This window comes from Zophobas morio, unplaced genomic scaffold, assembly GCF_036711695.1.
Source record: "Zophobas morio isolate AGI-343-1 ecotype UQ-CSIRO unplaced genomic scaffold, CSIRO_AGI_Zmor_V1 ptg000010l, whole genome shotgun sequence".
In the NCBI taxonomy this organism is placed as follows: Eukaryota; Metazoa; Arthropoda; class Insecta; order Coleoptera; family Tenebrionidae; genus Zophobas; species Zophobas morio.
Window position 1 is genome coordinate 7,708,605 of NW_026972115.1, and position 19,108 is coordinate 7,727,712.

Genomic DNA, 19,108 nt, shown 5'->3' on the forward strand with positions numbered 1-19,108 from the left:
TTGCTCTGTAGGTGTTGTTGTGCATGGACTTACATAACAGCTGCAGTAATATTATTGATTTAGAAGTATGTTCCGATTAAACACAAGACAAATTTAGGTTTTTTGTTTGTCATCCCTTTTAAAATCTTTGCCCCGATTTTTCATTATTATTCGCTTATTATTTATGAATATGGTTAATATATCGACAAAAAAACTGAAAAGTGATTATTTGCATAATAATTATTATATTGGCAATTTTATATAAAGGGTGTCTGTTAATATCGGTCGGGCAAGATAATTTGGAAGCGAATCATCCATGCAATGGATTTAGCATGTCAGCGATTAAACCAACTGTCAAAAAATGACAAATGTAACAACAATGAGAAACACTTTGTAATACAATTTTTAATAAAATAAGTGTGCAGTCACAAGAAAAGCTGGTACAAGGTTAATTATTTTTATTAAATAAATAAAATTAAATGATATAATCTTTGTGCTCGAAAAACGATTCTACACTCTGTACATTCAGGGTGAGTTAGCTAAAAGGGGACAAGTTTTTTATTTATTAGCCAAAAATAATTATATTAAATTTGCAAATGAAAAATAATAATCCTCTTGTATACGTAAAGTCACTGCTTAAAAAAAAGAAAAAAATTGTATAGCAGAAACACCATTTAATTTTTTTCTATTTTTCAGATTCTGCGGTTTTTATTTAAATTTTTTTTTTAAAAATTGCTTGATTAGTTTCCCTATTTAAAATTCGTAAATTATTGTAATTTTTCTTAAACAAAATAATTTTCTGACCAAGTGCAACGTAAAATTTGATAAAATGTTGAACTGGGTTGTTCAGAAAAGCATAATAAATGAACTTACTATAGAAATATTTTTTGAGCATTTTAACGTATTTTTAATAAGAAAATAATGAGTATCCAAATTTTAATAATGAAATAAAAAAAAATATGAGATTGGAAATTTAGATAAATAAAAAAATGAGAAAAAAAGCATTGTCTTCTAAACGAAAATATTCGTGATGCAAAAACTATTGTTCTTGATAATCTGGTCTTTAATGCCTTTAAAAAATATTTAGATCAAAGCTTATTCCAAAATTTCCCGATGTATTTATATTAATAATATCATCTCAAAATTTTACCAATTAAATCCTATCTAACATTACAAAATATGGTCAGACTATACTTGTAATTTATAATTGCATTGATATTTTTTAGGTTTGCTTATACAAGGTGATTAAAAAAAATGAATCAGTCAACTTATTTTATTGAATAAATCAATACTTTGAAATCTTGCAGACGTGTTAAAGTTATTGTAAGCCTGTAAGTTACTGTTAATCAAAACATATCTGTTTATCCCCTCAAAAAATTGATGACGTCATCTCAAAGTTTTATGGAATACATATTACCCAAAATATGATGAGCTTTTACTTGTGATTTATCATATTTTTTAGATTTGCTTAAACAGATGGGTCAAAAAAATTAATGAATGAGTCAATTTATTTTATGGTACTTTCGACTATTTTTTTTTCTTGCACTGGTAATACCTTGTGACTTTTCTTTCATTAATAATTTTAGTTCTGTATTTTGAGAAGACAAACTCATTCAAATCAAACTAATTTCTACGTGACATTCTTTCGATGTATAAACATAAATAAACACTTGAGCGTCAGATTACTATTACCTAGTGTTGAAGGACAAGGGTTGTTAGAGATGAATTATTTTAATTTCAACATAGTGAGTCATCAGAATCTGACAACGCACTGTCAGTCAGTAGCGTAACATGCACACATCATAAGGGGGTGGTTTTTAAATTTATTTTTTTAATCGCAAACAATAACAGGCGGAAATATAAACTTAAGTGAACTGGTCAACACGCTAGGACTAATGCGGATGAATCTATTAGAGACCAATCGAAACAGGTGCATGTAAACAACTTTCGACCAATTTTTTTAAACATTGTTCTTCCTGTACATTTTTAGAATAAAATTTTGTGATTTATTTAAAAAACTGAAGTTACTGAACTGATGAAGAAAGCTCTAAAAAACTTTACACCAATTTTTTCCTCCACTTTACTTGGACAGTAAAAATGTTTTCAGCAGTAGAATTTTTTTGTAAAGCCAGTGTTGCGGTGCCAAATGGGTCTAAGAACCTCCTCGACTTTGATTTTTCCGTACTACAATAACTTCGCTCTTTCATTGTAATTTATCGTAGATAGAAAAGGCCGCCGCTCTTAAAATACCCATTTATAAAAATAACCGGCCAATTCCGCCGCATCATAAATCATAAGACAATAAATCAGAAGTGAAGCAGTTAACTCAAAGAGTAATTAAATTTATTAGGAGTGTCATCCCGGCCCTCGACATCTAATAGAGCGTGGTGCGTGTCGCGTCATTAAGGACCAAAGCGCCTATGTATCTTTCGTGGTGCTAATGAGGGCGGCACTTTTTGTGTCCGGACGCCTCACACTGTTACACTTTTTAGCGATGCATCTAAAATGTTTACGGAGGTGTCTTTGTGTTTTTGAAGCTTTTAAATTCAGTAGTTAAGAGGCGACGGTTAAACGGCGTATCAATAACTAAGACAAATAACACCACAATGGGCTCTTTCTGGCCCGAGCGCCGGGATGAAGAGTCACTTAAAGGCGTTAAACGTAACATATTTCGACGAAAAGAAAAACACAATTAGCGAAAATTATCCGGCGCGAATTCATTCGTCACGACGGAAATTTTTCACGATTTTTTCGGCTTGTTGTTTGGAGATTTTTTAAGAAAGTGATTAATTGGGCGAGATTATTCGCAATTGCTTAATTTAGTGCAAAAATCCGAAACCCACTTTCGGCTAAGAAAAATTTGTTTACGGTTTAATAGATGGTTAATTGTAATTACGAATTACGAGCGTGGCGTGAAAGTTTTATGCTTTTTCATTTCTCTTCAAGTATTTTTCATTAAATTTTATTGGATTTAGCGCTACTTATTGTAAGTAAGTATGTAAATTTTTTGGTATTAAACGACGATTTATGGCTTGTTTAACATAATTTTATTACTTTTAGATTTAGATGGCGCATTGTTTTGTCAGTTGGCTGGTCATTTATGCTTAGTTATACGCAAACATTTCTGAAAAATAATAAAAACGATGCAACAACGTAATAGCATTAATTCTTACGTTTGACATTTATCTGGAAGTAAAATAAACTACGAACTTGAAAACCGAAAATAAAGCAGAACTCAGTTTAAAAAAAATATACCTATGTTGCTCGTCCGATACTTCTTCTGTGCTTACTATATGTGAACTACGGTGTGGGCCAGGGCTCAAACCTAAGTCCACTTCTCTCTGTATTATACATTACACCGAAAACTAATAATGGTGTTACATGTTACATCAGAAACGTGGCCCACTCAGTTTCGGTTTTATAGATTTTTAAATCAGTGCGTCAATTTGCTTAATTCTTGAATGCATTTAAGCGACCAAGGGCTGATAATTTATAGTCATCAAGTTAATCAACGATAAGAACACTGTGATTTTATTGGTCAATTGAATAAAAAGACTGAATAAATCACCACTGAGGTTTATTATGTGGGTTATAAATTGACCCAACGACTTAATGGTATTAAAGAAATACGCCAAGTCATTTTCGACGTGATTTACATACGGTTTGTCACTTAGGGGAACACGAGAGAAAATTAATCGCTGGGAATATATCACGGTGCCCACAAAATATCGCCTTTTGCTCTTATCGAATTATTAGCAGGTCTTGGGCAATTTCATAAAAACCACCCGGATTCGTTCGAATCTGTCTCGAATTGCGTTTGTATGCTTTTTAAGTAGCCACAAAACGAGTAAGTAAAATTTGACAGTTCTAGTGCGAATCGCATAATTTTGAAAGTGGATCCAGATAGGTTTCAACCTGGCGGATTTCGCTAATCCCGAACCCCGTCATGGAAATTTGGCGTCCAAACGAGGCAAATCTGGGCAAACTACCAGCATTATTAGTTTCGCTTCCTGCAATCTACATTACCCGGAGCAAGTAAATTGCACGTCGATAAAACTGTCGGCGTAGTCACTCTCTCACCGGTGCCGTAATGAGCCCCCAGACCGTGCTCCACCGCCGAGCGTGATGTTCGCCACAAAACTCTCTATTTATACGTATTTACTCTGAACCGTGTTATTAATTTGTGCTTGCAGAGCGTGAAATCAGAATATTGTTTCCTAATATGTTTATAATTATCCTCGCCAACGAAGAAGATAATGCGGCTTCGCCGTTATTACCTCTTTAAAATTACCAAAATTTATCAAGCCGGAGGTTTGCGTGGACGTTTTCGTGGCTCGCACGCTGATTCGCTTACGGTGCGTATGCTAATGGGGCGATTAAGGGAAACGATCCGGGTTTCTTTATAATTTTGTCTCCAATTTTGCTCCGGGCTGGGTTTTATTACGGAGCAAAAATCGGAGTGGTGAAAAAATCGGGTTGAGAAACCACCGAGCGACACCTGGAAGATTTCATTTCTACTTATGACTAAAGTCAGATAATACAGCTCCATTCACTGGTTGAAAGTACCGAGTGATTATTAATGTTCGTGATTTTTTTGTTAGGTTGACATCAGATTTAAAATTTTATTATGGCATACCTGATGTAAAATTGGAATTTGGGCGCCAGTTCATCTTCTCACTGGTTTTTAGGCGCGCTCATGTCAAAATTTTGACAATTATTGTGAATTGACATGCTAACACTGCTGCCAATAATTCAAAATTGACAACTCAAAAATTTGCTTCAATTGTTTATAGCCAACCGCAACCGCTGGGGGTCTCTGATTTTTATTTTGGGAAAATTCTAATAGATTTTTCTAAAAGATCTAATATTTGTCCCTGATCACGGGATTCCGAGATTCCTTGACACTATTCCAAAAACAGAATACAGGGAGTCCCCTGATTTTTTCAAACTATGTCCAATTCGCCCCTGTTTGTGGTGTTTTGGTTTGAAAGAATTTGATAAAATACTGAGGGCTCCTAATTCCTATTGTTTTCTTTTTATGAGAGAATCTCGGGAGCGCTTGTTCTAGAAATAATTTTAAAAAATTGTGAGAAACCCTGGCGTTTTGCTTTAGAAAGAATATAAACTTAGTTTGAGGGGGTGTTTTCTTAAAAAAAAATGAATTTTAGGAACCCCTTTTGTCTTGTTTGAGAAATAATTAGAACAATCTTGAGGCCCCTGGTGCTTTGTTTTTGTAAAAATTTGAAAAAATCTCGAGGGCCCTTCTATCTTGTTCTAGAAAAAATTAAAAAACATTTGGGAAACCCTGGTGTTTTGTTTTAATTGATAGAATCTCGGGGGGGCTTTTCGATTTTGTTGTCTTGTTATCTAGAAATAATTAAAAAAAATCTTGGAAAATTGTCGTATTTTATTTAAGAAAGAATATGAAATTATAGTGAGAGGGTGTCTTCTTAAAAAAAAAGATATAATCTTGGGGGTCATATCCGTCTTGTTTTAGAAATATTTAGAGAAAAATCTTCGGGGATTCTAACGCTTTCTTTTTAGAAAAAAATTGGAAGAGTTTTTAGGGCTGTTGATGCTGTTTTGTTTTTGAAAAAAATTGATCTCGGGAATTTTTCTCCTTATTCTACAAATAATAAAAAAAATCTTGGAAAACCCTAGTGTTTTGTTTTAGAAAGAATATCAAAATCATCTTGAAGGAGTGTCATCTGTAGAAAAAATCTTGAGAGCTTCTGATGCTTTATTTTTGCAAAAATAGTAACGAATCTTTAGAGCTCCTAATGTTTAAAAAAAATGATAGAATTTCGGGGGCCCTTCTATCTTGTTCTAGAAATAATTTTTAAAAAATCTTGGAAAACTTTACTGTTTCATTTTGGAAAGAATATGCAATAATAGTGAGGGGGTGTTTTATTAAAAAAACAAAATCTTGGGAGATTCTAGTGTGTTATTCTTGGAAAGATTTGAAAGAGTCTTTGGGCTCCTGACACTGTCCTTGCAGCTTATTATGGTGATAATAAAAAAATCTTGGAAACCCCGGTGTTTTCTGCTAGAAAAAATACGAAATCATCTTAAGAAGACGTCTTCTTAAAAAAAATAGAATCTCAGGGACCTTTTCTCTATTGTTTTAGAAATAATAATAAAATCCTGAAAAAAATTGAAAGAATTGTATTTCTGCAAAAAAGAAAACTATTCAAAAACGTTGCACAAATGGGGTAGAAACTTGAAAACACCAATCACGATAGAAAACACTTCAACGTCTGCAAATCATATGACCGTTTTTCAAATCTCCCTCGCTAAAATCCTTTGTTTCAGCCAATCACGTGGCGACTCTAACCGCGTATTTGTCTCCTGAAAAAGAGTCAATTTTCAGAAACGAATTAATTTATTCCTAACGCGTTTTAGTTTATTTTCGTCTAAATTTCTTGTTTATTTCCCTCTGATCTTGATAAGTTCGATAGCCGTGTCATCGTGGGTACACGACCGCGAAATTTCGGCGGCGCGAATGTAAATTATAAATGATAAATTTCGCCTTTAGGACTCCTCGGTACGAAGAAACTTAATGGTCCAGAAATTAGTAAAGATATTTATAACTTATTTAGCCCACTCTTATTGCTTATGATTTATGACTTTCGAATGAAAGCCATTAAACGAATATTGTCTATTCTCTAGAATCGAGAACCGCGATTAAGATCAATCAAATCGTATCGTCGACGTTTTATGTCCACATTAAATTACTTTTAACTGCAATAAATAAACTTACAAAACACTCTATTATAAATTTTCATTTTCGATATAGTTGTATTAAACTAATTATAATTTATCGGTTAAAAGAAAGCCGCGTGGGCGTCCTAAATTTATGGACCGGCGATATCAACCCATAATTATTATTGTTTGATATTCTTTTCGTACATTATAGTTATAATAGTTGGCGATTGTTACCTGCAGGACGAAAAATAGTAATGATGTCATCACGATTTTGGGAACAAAGCGTTTGATTACACGTAGCATAAATTATGATTTTCTCGGAGATTAGCGATGTGGGAACAGTTGTCGACTTGCTAAAATACGGAAGACGAAAATGGACAAGTGATGATGCTTTGCGAAACCACAACGCTGAAATACCATCGAATTGATTACAAAATTTATAGTATAGAGAGGCAACTGGACGGCCAGCTTTGACCGAAATAATAGTTATTATTGTTATTATTGTTAACCAGTTTGATGTCCGTCTGTCTGTCTGCCGTGGGTGTCTAAATAACCTTAGCGCATATATAATGGGCACGAATAGGTTAGAACCGCCAGCTTCTGCGGATGACACACTATCGTCAAAGCCGCGAAAAAAGTTGTACAAAATTTTGACAAACGGGAGAGTACACAAGGGAATGTTTGTGTGTCCACTTCCGTGCCTGAACCTGCCTCGCCGCCCCCCAACATACTTCTCCCTTAATTGGATTTTTCCACCCCACACCTCCGGCACTAATTTCGTGCAATTAAACTCTCCGTCCCCGCAGTGCACGCCAACTATCGCGTTTTTAAAAAATTACTCTCTTCTAATCCACGGCCGGCTCGCTCGTTCCTCGTCCGTCGCGCTCGATCCGAGCGAGACGGAGCGCCGGTAATGTACTTAATGTTTTATTTAAATGATGTTGGCGGCGTTATAAATCAAGAGAGGACCACCCGTGTGCGGCAGTGGCTCGGTCGCGCAACCGGACACCGACACTAGCGCCAAAAATGTTAACAAGACACATGACAACTGCCGCCCAACTGCGCTCGCCGTTTGTTAGCTGGGCCAGGGGGCGGCGGGCCGGCGGACCCTCGAACACGGTCCTCTTGTTAGCTCACTCATTAATGGGGGCCCAATTATTCTACGCGCTCTTATGAATTTCAAATGCCGGGACGGGACAGATAGGATCGACGGGATCGGGCCGGACGAGAGGTTTATTGGGCTCGCTCGTTATTTCGGGATGGATATGGCGCAGAAATTTTGCCTTGTTAGGGAAATATGCGAAGTGGCGTGGAGGAATTTCGCGGAGAGATATGACGGTCCTGGAGAGGAGTGGGCGTGGCGGGTGGTGGGCAGCTCAATTTTTTAAACGAACTCTAGAGTAAAGTTGACATTGTTTGAATACAAAATAAGTATAAAAAAATAATTTCTGGACTTACTTTTCTGGGTATGGCATTCTTCATCTATTCCTAAAATGATAGCCACATATTTATTAGTTATATCTAAGTTTCAAAATTCAAATTACTAAATTTCAGAATGAAACGTCCACGAAGATATTGTAAAGTTGGTTGGTACTGTTCTAAATTTTTTCCAAAAATCTGGACTAGCAGGGTTAAAAATGGGGTCTTTGATAAACCATCAGTTGCAATGACATGGTAGTAATTTATAATATGTATAATAAGTATATATTATATGAATACAATAAAATTAATATGTAGGTACTACCACATACATTCAGTTCTAAAACAAAACACCAGGGCCCCTCTGCAAAGATGGTTTCAAATTAAAAAAAAAAAAAAAACAAAACAAAAAAAAATTGGTCGAAAGTTATTTCGACAGAACTTCCCTCGCTCTTGAAATATAATCCAACAAATCCTGCTTCTTTAAAAAAATATAAAATTTGATTTTGCGAAATTTTAATTTTTGGTGTAACACTCAAATAAGAGAAAAAAAAAAGAAAGCTTTCACATTATTAAAAAAAAGACAGTTATAGGGCCTCGAGAAGGTTTAACATTCCTTAAAAAAAAACACTTGGAGGCCCCGAGGAGGTTTCACGATAAAAAATAGGCAATTGGAACTTAGGTATGAGGAGGTTTGACATACTTAAAAAAAAACAGTTTGGGCCCCTGATAAGGTTTTAGATTGTTAAAAAAAAGCAGTTGAGGCCCTTGCAAAGGTGTCATATTCTTTAAAAAAAGGCAGTTGGAGGCCCCGAGAAGGTTTTAACTGTAAAAAAATGCAGTTTGGACAACTGAGGAGGTTTCAGATTCCTAAAAAGACAGTTGGGGCCCTCGATAAGGTTTCATCTTTTTTGAAAAAAAGACAATTAGGACCCCCGAGAAAGTTTGACATTCTTAAAAAAAAACAGTTTGGGCCCCCGAGAAAGTTTCGGATTGCTAAAAAAAGACAGTTGGGATCCTAGAGAAGGTTTCACCTTCTTAAAAAAGACAGTTTGGTCCCCGAGAAGGTTTCATATTCTTAAAAAAAAATTGTATCTCGAGAAGATTTCATTCTTAGAAAAAAAATCGGAAATGATTTCAACAGAAATTCCTTTGCCCTTAAAGTGTGGTCCGACAAATTCCGTTTCTTAAAAATAATAAAATAAGCAACGGGAAAAACAGATATTCTCACTTTCTCTGTACATGCTTAACTTCGACTGTTTATGTTTGTACTTCAAAAAAAATTCGACTATTAGGTTATCAGCATCAGCTGCTAAAGGAATTGAAATTTAATTTTGTCTCCTCAACGTAAAAGAGTGAACTGTTTAATTAATTAATCACACTCAGTATTTTCCCAAAACACTCATAAATCTGAAGAACATATTTCACAAAATTGTAAGATGATGGACAAATTTTGGTTAACGATTTACGATGTTTTCAATTACCTTAAAAGATTTGCAAAATTTCGTAGCATTCGGTTTTTGCAATTTCTAAGGTAAATTGTAAAATATTGTTATAAAATGTTGATTTTTTCCAAAAAATTTGGATGCAAGGGTAAAAACTCAACATGGATTCATAAATCACATGCAAGAGCATGTTATTTTATAAAATTTTATGACGTCATAATTTTTTGGGAAGGCCGTAAACGAATAGATTTTAATTAACCATTTATCATGCTTCCAATAACCTTAGAACGTTTTGCAAAATTTCAGAGCATTCAGTTTTGCATTTTTAAAGTTAAATTATGTATAAAACATAATTTTGAATTTTTCGCTAAAAATCTAGGTAAAAACTCAACACAGATTTTTAAATTGTAAAAATACGTAAATACGTCATCACTTTTTTGAGGGGGGTATAACCGAAAAAATTTTGATTAACAATTTATTATGTTTATGATAACCTTAAAACGCTTCCAAGATTTCAGAGCATTCGGTTTTGCAGTTTCAAATGTTAAATTGCAAATGTAATAAAATTTTGAATTTTTGTTCCAAAAATCTGGATGTCTAGGGTAAAACTGAACACGGATGCACAAACCACATGCGAAGGAGTATCTTATTTTATAAAATTGAAATAATATTTACTAATGTAAATTTTGGAAATGACGTCATGCTATTGTTGGTGGGGATGTTTATCCAAATTTTGGCTAGCGTTTTACCATCTACACGATATATTTGTAATATACATATAAATCTTTCACAATAATCGGTCTAGTAGTTTTGGAGATTATCTACCTAATAAAAACCGGACAGACGGTAGACAGAGAGACAGACACTCTAAGGTTCATGAAACGTCGAAAAAACATAAAAGTAGCCAGTCGTTTAAATTAGTTTTCGGTCAGAGAATAAAAAACACTAAACTCAAAACTGTAAAAGTGAAAAATCTCAAGTGAATGGCATCAACTCGTTCGGTATTTGTGGTGCCTTCGAGGCGAGGAACTATTCAACACTTTTTGCTTTAAGCGTTACATTTTTACGGCGTAAAATTAGGGTTTCGTGTGAATTTATAAAATCGATATTTCTCGGAAAAAAAAACCTCGGTAAATTTCTTGGAAAAATTGCGCCACTCGGTTCTTAGAATTCGCCGGCTGGAATATAGGTCGCGAAGGGGGACGGGAGGGGGTGTAATGCATCGAAACCAGTCTTCATAATGTCACTGAACCGGAAGCGTCTCTTCAGTTGGTAATTAGTAGGTAAAGTTCGGTCATTTTAAAAAAAATTGTTTTGGTTTTTGGTGGATAAAAGTTTAAGTTCATCGTAAACGGTTTTTGAAAATACATAGTTCCTTTGGTTTTTGGTGTTCGTGGATTTGGTGGGAGAACCGAGTAACAGGATTTTGTTAGTGGTAAGTTTCCACTGTCTGTGTTTTATGACGATTTTTAAATTACTTCATATGGCTTTAAAAATGAATATTGTGTATATTTCACCTATAAGTGGACGTATTCCACAACCGACGACTTTGCTGTACTAAGTTTGATAATTTCTAGAATTGTACTAATCAGGTTACGTAGTGCTGATAAGCAGAAACCCACTAATTAAATGAAACTACAACGTGATCTTCTAATTGTAGCTGAATTAGTGTGTACACGTTTTAAGCAATATTTCTACTAATGTAAACAGCCCGTCAAAGAGAACATTGTTTTACGAGCTTCGACATTGTCAAAAAAGGCGAGTAGCTCTTTAATGTTGCTAAAAAATAAGTGGGTGCTAAACTTTCTAATTGAATTTTGTTCGCGTGGTGATGGCGCCTCTACGCTAAATCTCTTCTTTTAGAAACAATAAAATATTTCACGAAGACAGAAACAACAATTTATGCGTGCTAAATCTATTTTATTATGAGTGCTAAAAATAGAGATAAGTGCTGTTCTCTTGTTTCACAATGTGTTTATTTATAAAACATAACTGTGCATGACCGTGTCGTCGGAATAATATGTATTTAGATGCACTCGCAAAAAGAAGTTTATTGTTTCAGGAAATTGGCAAAATACACAATAAAATACAGTTTGGCAAATAAAAATTTATTTCAAGTCGTTTATTAGTCGAATAAATTGCTTTTGACACTTGGAATTTGAGGTTCCTCGTCTTAGATATTGTCACAAATTATACTTATCACGTGCTGTAATCTATTTGTAAACACTTTTTTTTGTATATTTAATATTGAGAGTCAGTGGTGGAATATTTAAACAAATGTGAATAGCGCTTGGTATAAAAGAATTTTAAATGAAGCCTAAAAATAACTATCAAGTAATTGTCCAACACAATACTGTATTATCCATAAACAAATCTACATTCACGTATGTCCAATTCAGTCCATTTGTTATTATTAGTTATTCATTAATTTGGTTCTTTTGCTTCATCAATATATACTTATTTTGACTATGAGTATATAACAGCAATATGTTTATTTACACCATTAGAAATACGGTGCACATTTCATTGACACAGGTTGTGGTTAGAAAAAAAAGGCCCACCTAGATTTTTGGCATGGTATTTATTTTTTCCCTCTTATTAATAGAAAAGGTTAAATGTTGAAATTTCATCTTCTCGGTATGACGCAGTCTTGATCTAACTACTGGAAATTGATCCTGAGTTCTTTACTAAAACTGTCCCCATATATTTTGGGCAATCACGTAATGATCCAAAAAGATAGCAGTTCCCGGACAAATCTTCTCGTAATAGTTGAAGAAACAGAGATCTGAATTAGCGATATAAGAGCAATCAAAAGAATTTTAATTTACTGATGTTGAACATTTGGAGAAGAAATGGCTTAAGTGCGTTCAAAGAGAGGGCAGTTCTACTGAAAAATAAAAATTGTTTGAAGCATTTAAGAATTACCATTCGAAGTTTGATTTCCTTAAGAGAAGTTTTATTGGTAGATATTTTTCGAACCTCTCGGCTATATTTTTTCGTTTTTCCGGTTTCCATGACGCCAAACTGTAAAGGTACACCGACACGGACATTTTGAGTTATTATTTGTCCTAAGTGTAACACTATCTGTAACATTATCTTCACAACGCCGGCTAGGTACTTAACGGTAAATAAATGGACGCTACAAGCTGAACAGCTCTTTAAATTTACTCTTACAGAAAAATAGCATAAGGTAAGTGTCGAGTACCGAGTATTAATGACCTTTTTTAAGTAGAATCGCTTAATTGCTAAGTAGAAATAAACATTAAAACGTTGAAATCCCACTTTACGCAAGAAGTACGACCACAGATGTTGAAAAGATAAGGTCAATTAAGTCACCGTTAATTACTTTATTGGGTTGTGACAGTTGTTTATGAATATCGTTAACGCAAACCTTACAAGATCTTAATCGTATCTCATTCTTTTCGCATGCCTTCTTTCAATCTCTCAATCGAGCGAGGAAGTCAAAAGAGTCGTGATAAATCCCCTGCTGAAAGGACGGAATAAAACAATCGCAACGGAAGAACAATATTTATTATTTGACATACACAAGTCGGGAGAGCATCGCACGATTTCCTTTAATCTAAATATTTAATCGGGTTATTTTTGAAGCTTTTATCGAACGAGGGATCTCATCATCTACGTAACTGTTGTTGCGAAGCAAAATTCGTAACTTTTTCTCTTTTAAAGTGTTATATTTTGTGTTTGTGTATACTTTTTCGGTCTTGATGGAGTAGGGGTAAGTTGGAATGAGTCACGCAGTGGAAGAACAATATTTATTGTTTCATATATACAAGAAAGTCTTAAGAGAACATTGCACGATTTCCTAAACTCTAGATATTTAATCAGTCTATTTTTAAGGCTTTTATCATACATAGCATCTACATCTACATAACTACAGTTACTTCGACGCAAAATCCAAGCGATACAATTATAAATTACATAACTACGTATGAGGGCCGCCTTTGTCAACCTGTACTCTGCAGCTATTTACACAACAACGATATAAATAATTTGTACATAATAAATACAATGAGATCGGCTTCGAGGCTACTCGGGGGTGGATTACGAGGACAGAGGCATGTCCTCCTCGTCGCAGGCCACCGTCGAGTGGTTGTACAGGCCCTGGGCCATCAGCTGCAGCGCCAGCGGATTTTTCTGACCCGAGGATTTTTTGATCTTCGCGCGCTTGTTCTGGAACCAGATCTTGATTTGGGCCTCGTTGAGGCCCAGTTCGGCGCTGAGCTGTTGCCTTCTGCGCTCGGTCAGGTAGCGATTTTCGTTGAACTCGTGCTTGAGGCGCGCCAATTGGGCGCTGGAGAAGGCCGTCCTCGGCCTCTTGTCCTCGCTGCTGGGCTTGGTCGGCTTCTTCATGCGACGGGAGCGGGGGCCTGCAACCACAAAAACTGTTCTAGAAATTTTGGGATCGAGGGAACGATAAATCTGCCGGCTGGAATGCCCGGGAGACGTGCGTTAGCCGTTACGGTCCTGTGCTCCGGTTTTGATCAATAGCCGTTCGTACCTCCCTAAAGAGGGTATTCATGACAGTGGAGCTAAGGTCGACATTTGTCTCTAATTAGAGCAATTGTGGCGCAGTTAGCGAACTGCAGAGAGGACATTAGGGAGGTATTAACTTCGGCTGAAATATGGGGACAGAAGGGACAACTTATTATGGGGCCATTTAAGATGAGCGAGAGACATTGTTGATGGCTTGTTAGTGGTGTATGTTCGCTATTAAATTCTAGACCAGCCACTGGGGGCCCTAAAAATACACCGTTTAAAAAGCACTTAACGAGGCCGTTGACAGAGGCACATAAATTCACAAAAACGCGTTTTCCAACGATTTATTTTTAATTTTAAGCGAGGAGATGATGTACTGATTTCGAGTAAATATAGAAATTGGGAGAAATTGAAAGCTCTAACGGCACACATACATCTTCTTATTAAATTATAACTATCTAGAACTGGAATTATGGACCCATAATTTAAACTGTGGATATACTCAAAGGAAATATTTTACTTCAAGCTTGATACAACGTTTGCATTTACACCAAACTAATATTTACTTAAATAATTTCTTTGTATGAAGGACTTATATCAAGTCACTGCTCACTGTATTAAATTTAACTCTCAACATTTTACGTATGTGTGATGAAGCTACGGAAAAATTTCGAAAGTTTTATAGAGGACAAATTTTTGTTCGCTTTCTGAGATGACGTTACCATCCTTCTGGAAGGGACAAATAAATATGTATTAGTTAATAAATCAACGCTGAAGTCCTACAACAATGTCAAAGAGAATGGATATGTCGTTTCTGAGATAATTGTATCGAAAATTAATTGTATCTCAGAGTTTAATTTTCATTAAATAATTATTTAATAATTTTTGGAAAGATGTTATCATTTAGAGAGAAGACTTTTAAATAAATTTTAGTAAATGTTTGATCTTTGGATCACTCTTTCACTCTTCCATGAAATGTCTTACCTAATTTGAAATATTTGTTAGGATTCACATATAGGTACATATATCGATAGATGAAATTTATTTTATTTTGTGTCACAAATTTTTTAGTAGGGATAAACTGAGAAATCCACAATAATGTTAAATTACATCTCAAATCTCAAATTAATAGGATCTGGACATTATGTTTCTACTTAATAAATTCAGCAAACGATAGGGAGACATCAAATACTTCCCCTATTTATATTTGCAAAGTAAAAATCATAGAAAAAAAGTCCAAAATCTTATAAATCATAGCGCCAAAATGAATACCATCAAAAATAAATAAAATTCATTAGTAGTCTTTTTCGATATTGTAGGCTGAAGATGAGTGCAGCAGGCCTCGAAACGTCGGCATTGTCATTGGCTTAATTTTACTAATAAGTGTAGGTATTGTTTTCAACCTTGCGAACTTTGGCCTCTAAGTTAATGATTTTTATAATTTTTAATTCTTATTTGAAATGATGTGATATTGTTACTAAATCTATGGGTTAAGTTAAAACAAAAAAATCTGAATATTTTATGGTATTATCTATATCATAAAATATTACATGGGTTGAAAACGATCCACTGGACCATAAAATAATTAATATAGGTATACCTAAATATGCTAATTTGTCACAATTTTATTTATTATTATGTACATTATTCCTTGTGGAAATTTTTGAACATGTGTTTTACCTACTACCTACTATGCATATTTTACAAGATTTTGCTATTTGGCTTCCCCAGTGACCAACAACTGGATGATGATAAAATTTTGCGAATAGCAATATAATAAACAAAGTACATAAAGTGGAGGTATGAAAAAAAAGTGATAATCGAAAACTTTAATAAAAACAAGAAGATTAAATGTTCGAAAAAATATATTACAGTAGTATATCTACAGCATATGTAAATTCGTCTAAACAAAACGCAATTTCTGTGCTCTAAAACAACTCATTCAATTTATTTATACAAGATATTCTGATAAAAAAACGAAATACAAGATGTACGATAAAGCCACCTTTTTTCAAAAATAGGTTGTCTCATTTAAGGCATCGTGTACTCAAAAGCCAAAAATACGCTTTATTCGCTTAAGAATAAAGAAACTAATGCTGAAGTTAAAAAATAGAAGTTGAAACAAGGTAACTACCTGCATATCCAGAGCAACTGAGACATTTTTTTTGTAACTTTTTTCAAAATTTTGTACTTTTTTGTCTTTTTTAATTATTTTTTCTTTAAGAAGTGCCAGAAGGAAATACCAACAAATTATGAAATAATTTTTTTTGAAGAGTCGACAATAAAAAAACTACAGCGGTTAGTTACCAATTAAGATAAAAATTAAATTTTTTATTCCACACCTGACACCGTCATTTAACGATGCAAGTAAATTATAATGCTGATTTTAAATATGTTCGTTCTTTAGATTAATTTGTTTGGAGGTTACTTTTACCATTAGTACTTCCGGAGTTGCTAGTTTCAACTGACTAATATTGAATGTCTTATTTTTATGTACAGAAATAAAATAACCCACAGTTTTTGAAATGCCAAAGTCGTCGAATTGATAATTATGCAACCAAACATACAGCAGCATTTATCTTCGATCTGATGTATCGACACGTCGTCACCGCATCACCAAAGGTAAAAGCGATATTTTTCACCCTAACGTCCGAGATCCATCATCGAGATTTCTATTGTTTTCGAGTTGACGTTTTTCAAGCAATTAGCCTCGGCTACCGTATTCTTATGAGATCTGATAAGGCGCCGCCTGTTTCAGTTTTTCTCTGTCATGGTCTTGTGTTTCTTTATTTCTGGTCGGAATTAATTCCGAGATAAAGACCGGATTTGATGTATGACGTCATTACAAAAACCACGAAATAATCGCCGAAATTTATTCGGAATATCTCAGGTATAAGGTCGCTATCTCAAATATTTGCCCCGGCTCCGTGCAAGATGTAGATTAAGAAAACCTCAATTAATTTTTGGTGGGCAGAATCAACTGGAAGAAATTCCTGCCCGGAAATTTATGAGTCTGAAATTGCCAGTTTACCTGAACTGGGCCGGTCCGAGTACCTAGTGCAGTACACCCAAGCGGGCCATAGCGTAGGCACCGACCCCTCGTCTTTTTTCACCTCCTCGGGGTTGGGCAGCAGCGATTTCGCCGGGGTGGCGACCCTTGGCGCGGGTTCGGGGCTCCGCCGACTCCCGATCTGGGACACGGCCTGGCACAGGCTGCCCAGCGGGGCCGTCGAAAAGGGTTTGGTCTCTTCCTTGACCTCGTAGGGCCGGAAGCCGATCTTGGGACTCGCGCGCGTCTTCTGCACGGCGTTCTTCCCGAACTCGGGCTTGAGGATGTTCCTGATGGAGTACTTGAGCGTCTGGATGGCGGGTTCCGGCTCGGGCGGCGGCGACGGCGATGATCGCGGGCTCAGCGCGAACGACGTGATGCGGAAGAAGTCCTTAGGCGAGTCCTGCGAGATGGTGGTGCAGGTGTACGGAGAGGTCCTGGAGGACTCGGGGGAGTTGGGCGCGGCGGCGGGCGCCGCCGTGCTTGGGCTGGATCTGTCCTCGAAGGCCATTCTGGGTTAGCAGCGGTAGCGGGGGGTGCGAAGGCAGCTGCAAATCAGCGGTTTGGGTGGATTTCGGTTGATGGTAGATTTAATTATAAAGATATGGAAGCCTTAGGGACATGTTCCTGTTTTAAGGGTGATGGAAAAATTTTTGATTTGAGTTATTATTCACCAATTTCATATTAAAAAAATATATAAAAAAATAATTAGGAGATTAGTAAAAGTTGTTTTTTTTTATTTTAAAATGGAATAAATTAATTTTTCTAAATTTCTTCTACTACGTACCTACGTATTTAAGATTTTATCTATTTTTTGCAAAGTACCCATGATAGAAAGCAAAACTGACCCTTAGGCAAATGGGTCTTTCGCCGAAAATTAAAAAAGCGTTCTAAATCGAAAACTAAAATCTGCAATGTTTATCGAAACAATTTTTCCAAAAATAAAAGGATTATGGACTTTTAGACATAGAACGATTTTCAAAATGTGCTAAAAACATTTGCGGTTCAACAAAATTGTTGATTTTTAATTTTCTCATTATTCCAAGATTTTGAAAAATTAAAAAGGGTGCGTTTTTGGAAAACAGAGAAACCAGCGCTGTTAGGGTGAATTTTGTTTGATGGTAGATTTAATTAGGTACAGAGATATGGACTTAGGGGCACCAGAAACTCATGCCTGTTTTTATTATGATAAACAGTTTAAAAAATATATTCTAGGAGCCCCTAAAGAAATGTTGAGTTACTTTTGTAACAAAAAATAGCAAATTCATATTAAGAAAAAACATAAATTAGGAGTTTTGGAAGACTTTTTTATTTGAACCTGAAGAAATTATTAAAAAAAATACTTGCTAATAAAAAAATGCTTGAAAGATTCCTCGTAATTCCTAATTACGGTTTATTTACTTTTATAGTTAAATAGCAAGCAAAATTGATCTTTACGGAGAGGCGCCGTTGAGCGAGAGTAAAAAAAGCTTTTAAAATCCGAAACCTACAATTTAAACCGTTTATAGAAGCAATTTTCCTAAAACTAAAAAGTCTAAAAACTTTAGGCATACGCCGGTTTTCAAAAAGTGCAAAAAAATAATTTGCCATGGAAGAAAATTGTTGATTTTTTGGTTTCGTCGATGATTCTCGAATTTGGAAAAATAAAAAAGTGTTTTTTTTTATGAAACCGCCCCCGGTCGCCCCCGCGGTCCGGTTCGCCGCCCCCGGCGGCCGCCACCCTGCCTAAATGCCTAGCCGTGCGCCTTTACCTTTCCATGCACACGCCAGCACTCCAGTTGCACTCTGCACACACTCACTTTGCACTCGGAGTGTTTACCTCGAAAAGTACGCTGTCAAACTGAGTAAGTTTTCAAAATAGTCATCTTTATTACTGAAGTCTCCGCTGGCCACGCCCACCGGTCAATGCGCCTGTCTCTGTCTGCCGCGGCGGCGCCCCTCTCTCTCCAACCCGAACTTGATGAGAGCCGGCGGGCCGTGCACGGCCCGCGACCCATCTCCGCTGACGGATTTT

At 35.5% G+C, this 19,108-nt stretch overlaps 2 protein-coding genes across 2 annotated transcripts in view; one reads left to right on the forward strand and one right to left on the reverse strand.

Annotated features, from left to right (window-relative positions):
- The first annotated feature begins 10,960 nt into the window (after positions 1–10,960).
- LOC135126384 (uncharacterized) overlaps positions 10,961–19,108 on the forward strand; it is a 100,031-nt gene continuing 91,883 nt past the window's right edge. The window contains exon 1 of the mRNA XM_064052401.1: positions 10,961–10,983. The gene's annotated coding sequence lies outside the window, so the exon portion shown is untranslated. The remainder of the gene's footprint in view (positions 10,984–19,108) is intronic.
- LOC135126383 (homeobox protein engrailed-1-B-like) lies at positions 13,354–18,925 on the reverse strand. The gene is made up of 3 exons (XM_064052398.1): positions 18,846–18,925; positions 17,077–17,642; positions 13,354–13,936 (listed from the first exon to the last, which is right to left on the reverse strand). Exons 2-3 carry the CDS (start codon positions 17,603–17,605, stop codon positions 13,611–13,613), a joined length of 855 nt encoding a protein of 284 aa, XP_063908468.1. The 5' UTR covers positions 17,606–17,642; positions 18,846–18,925; the 3' UTR covers positions 13,354–13,610.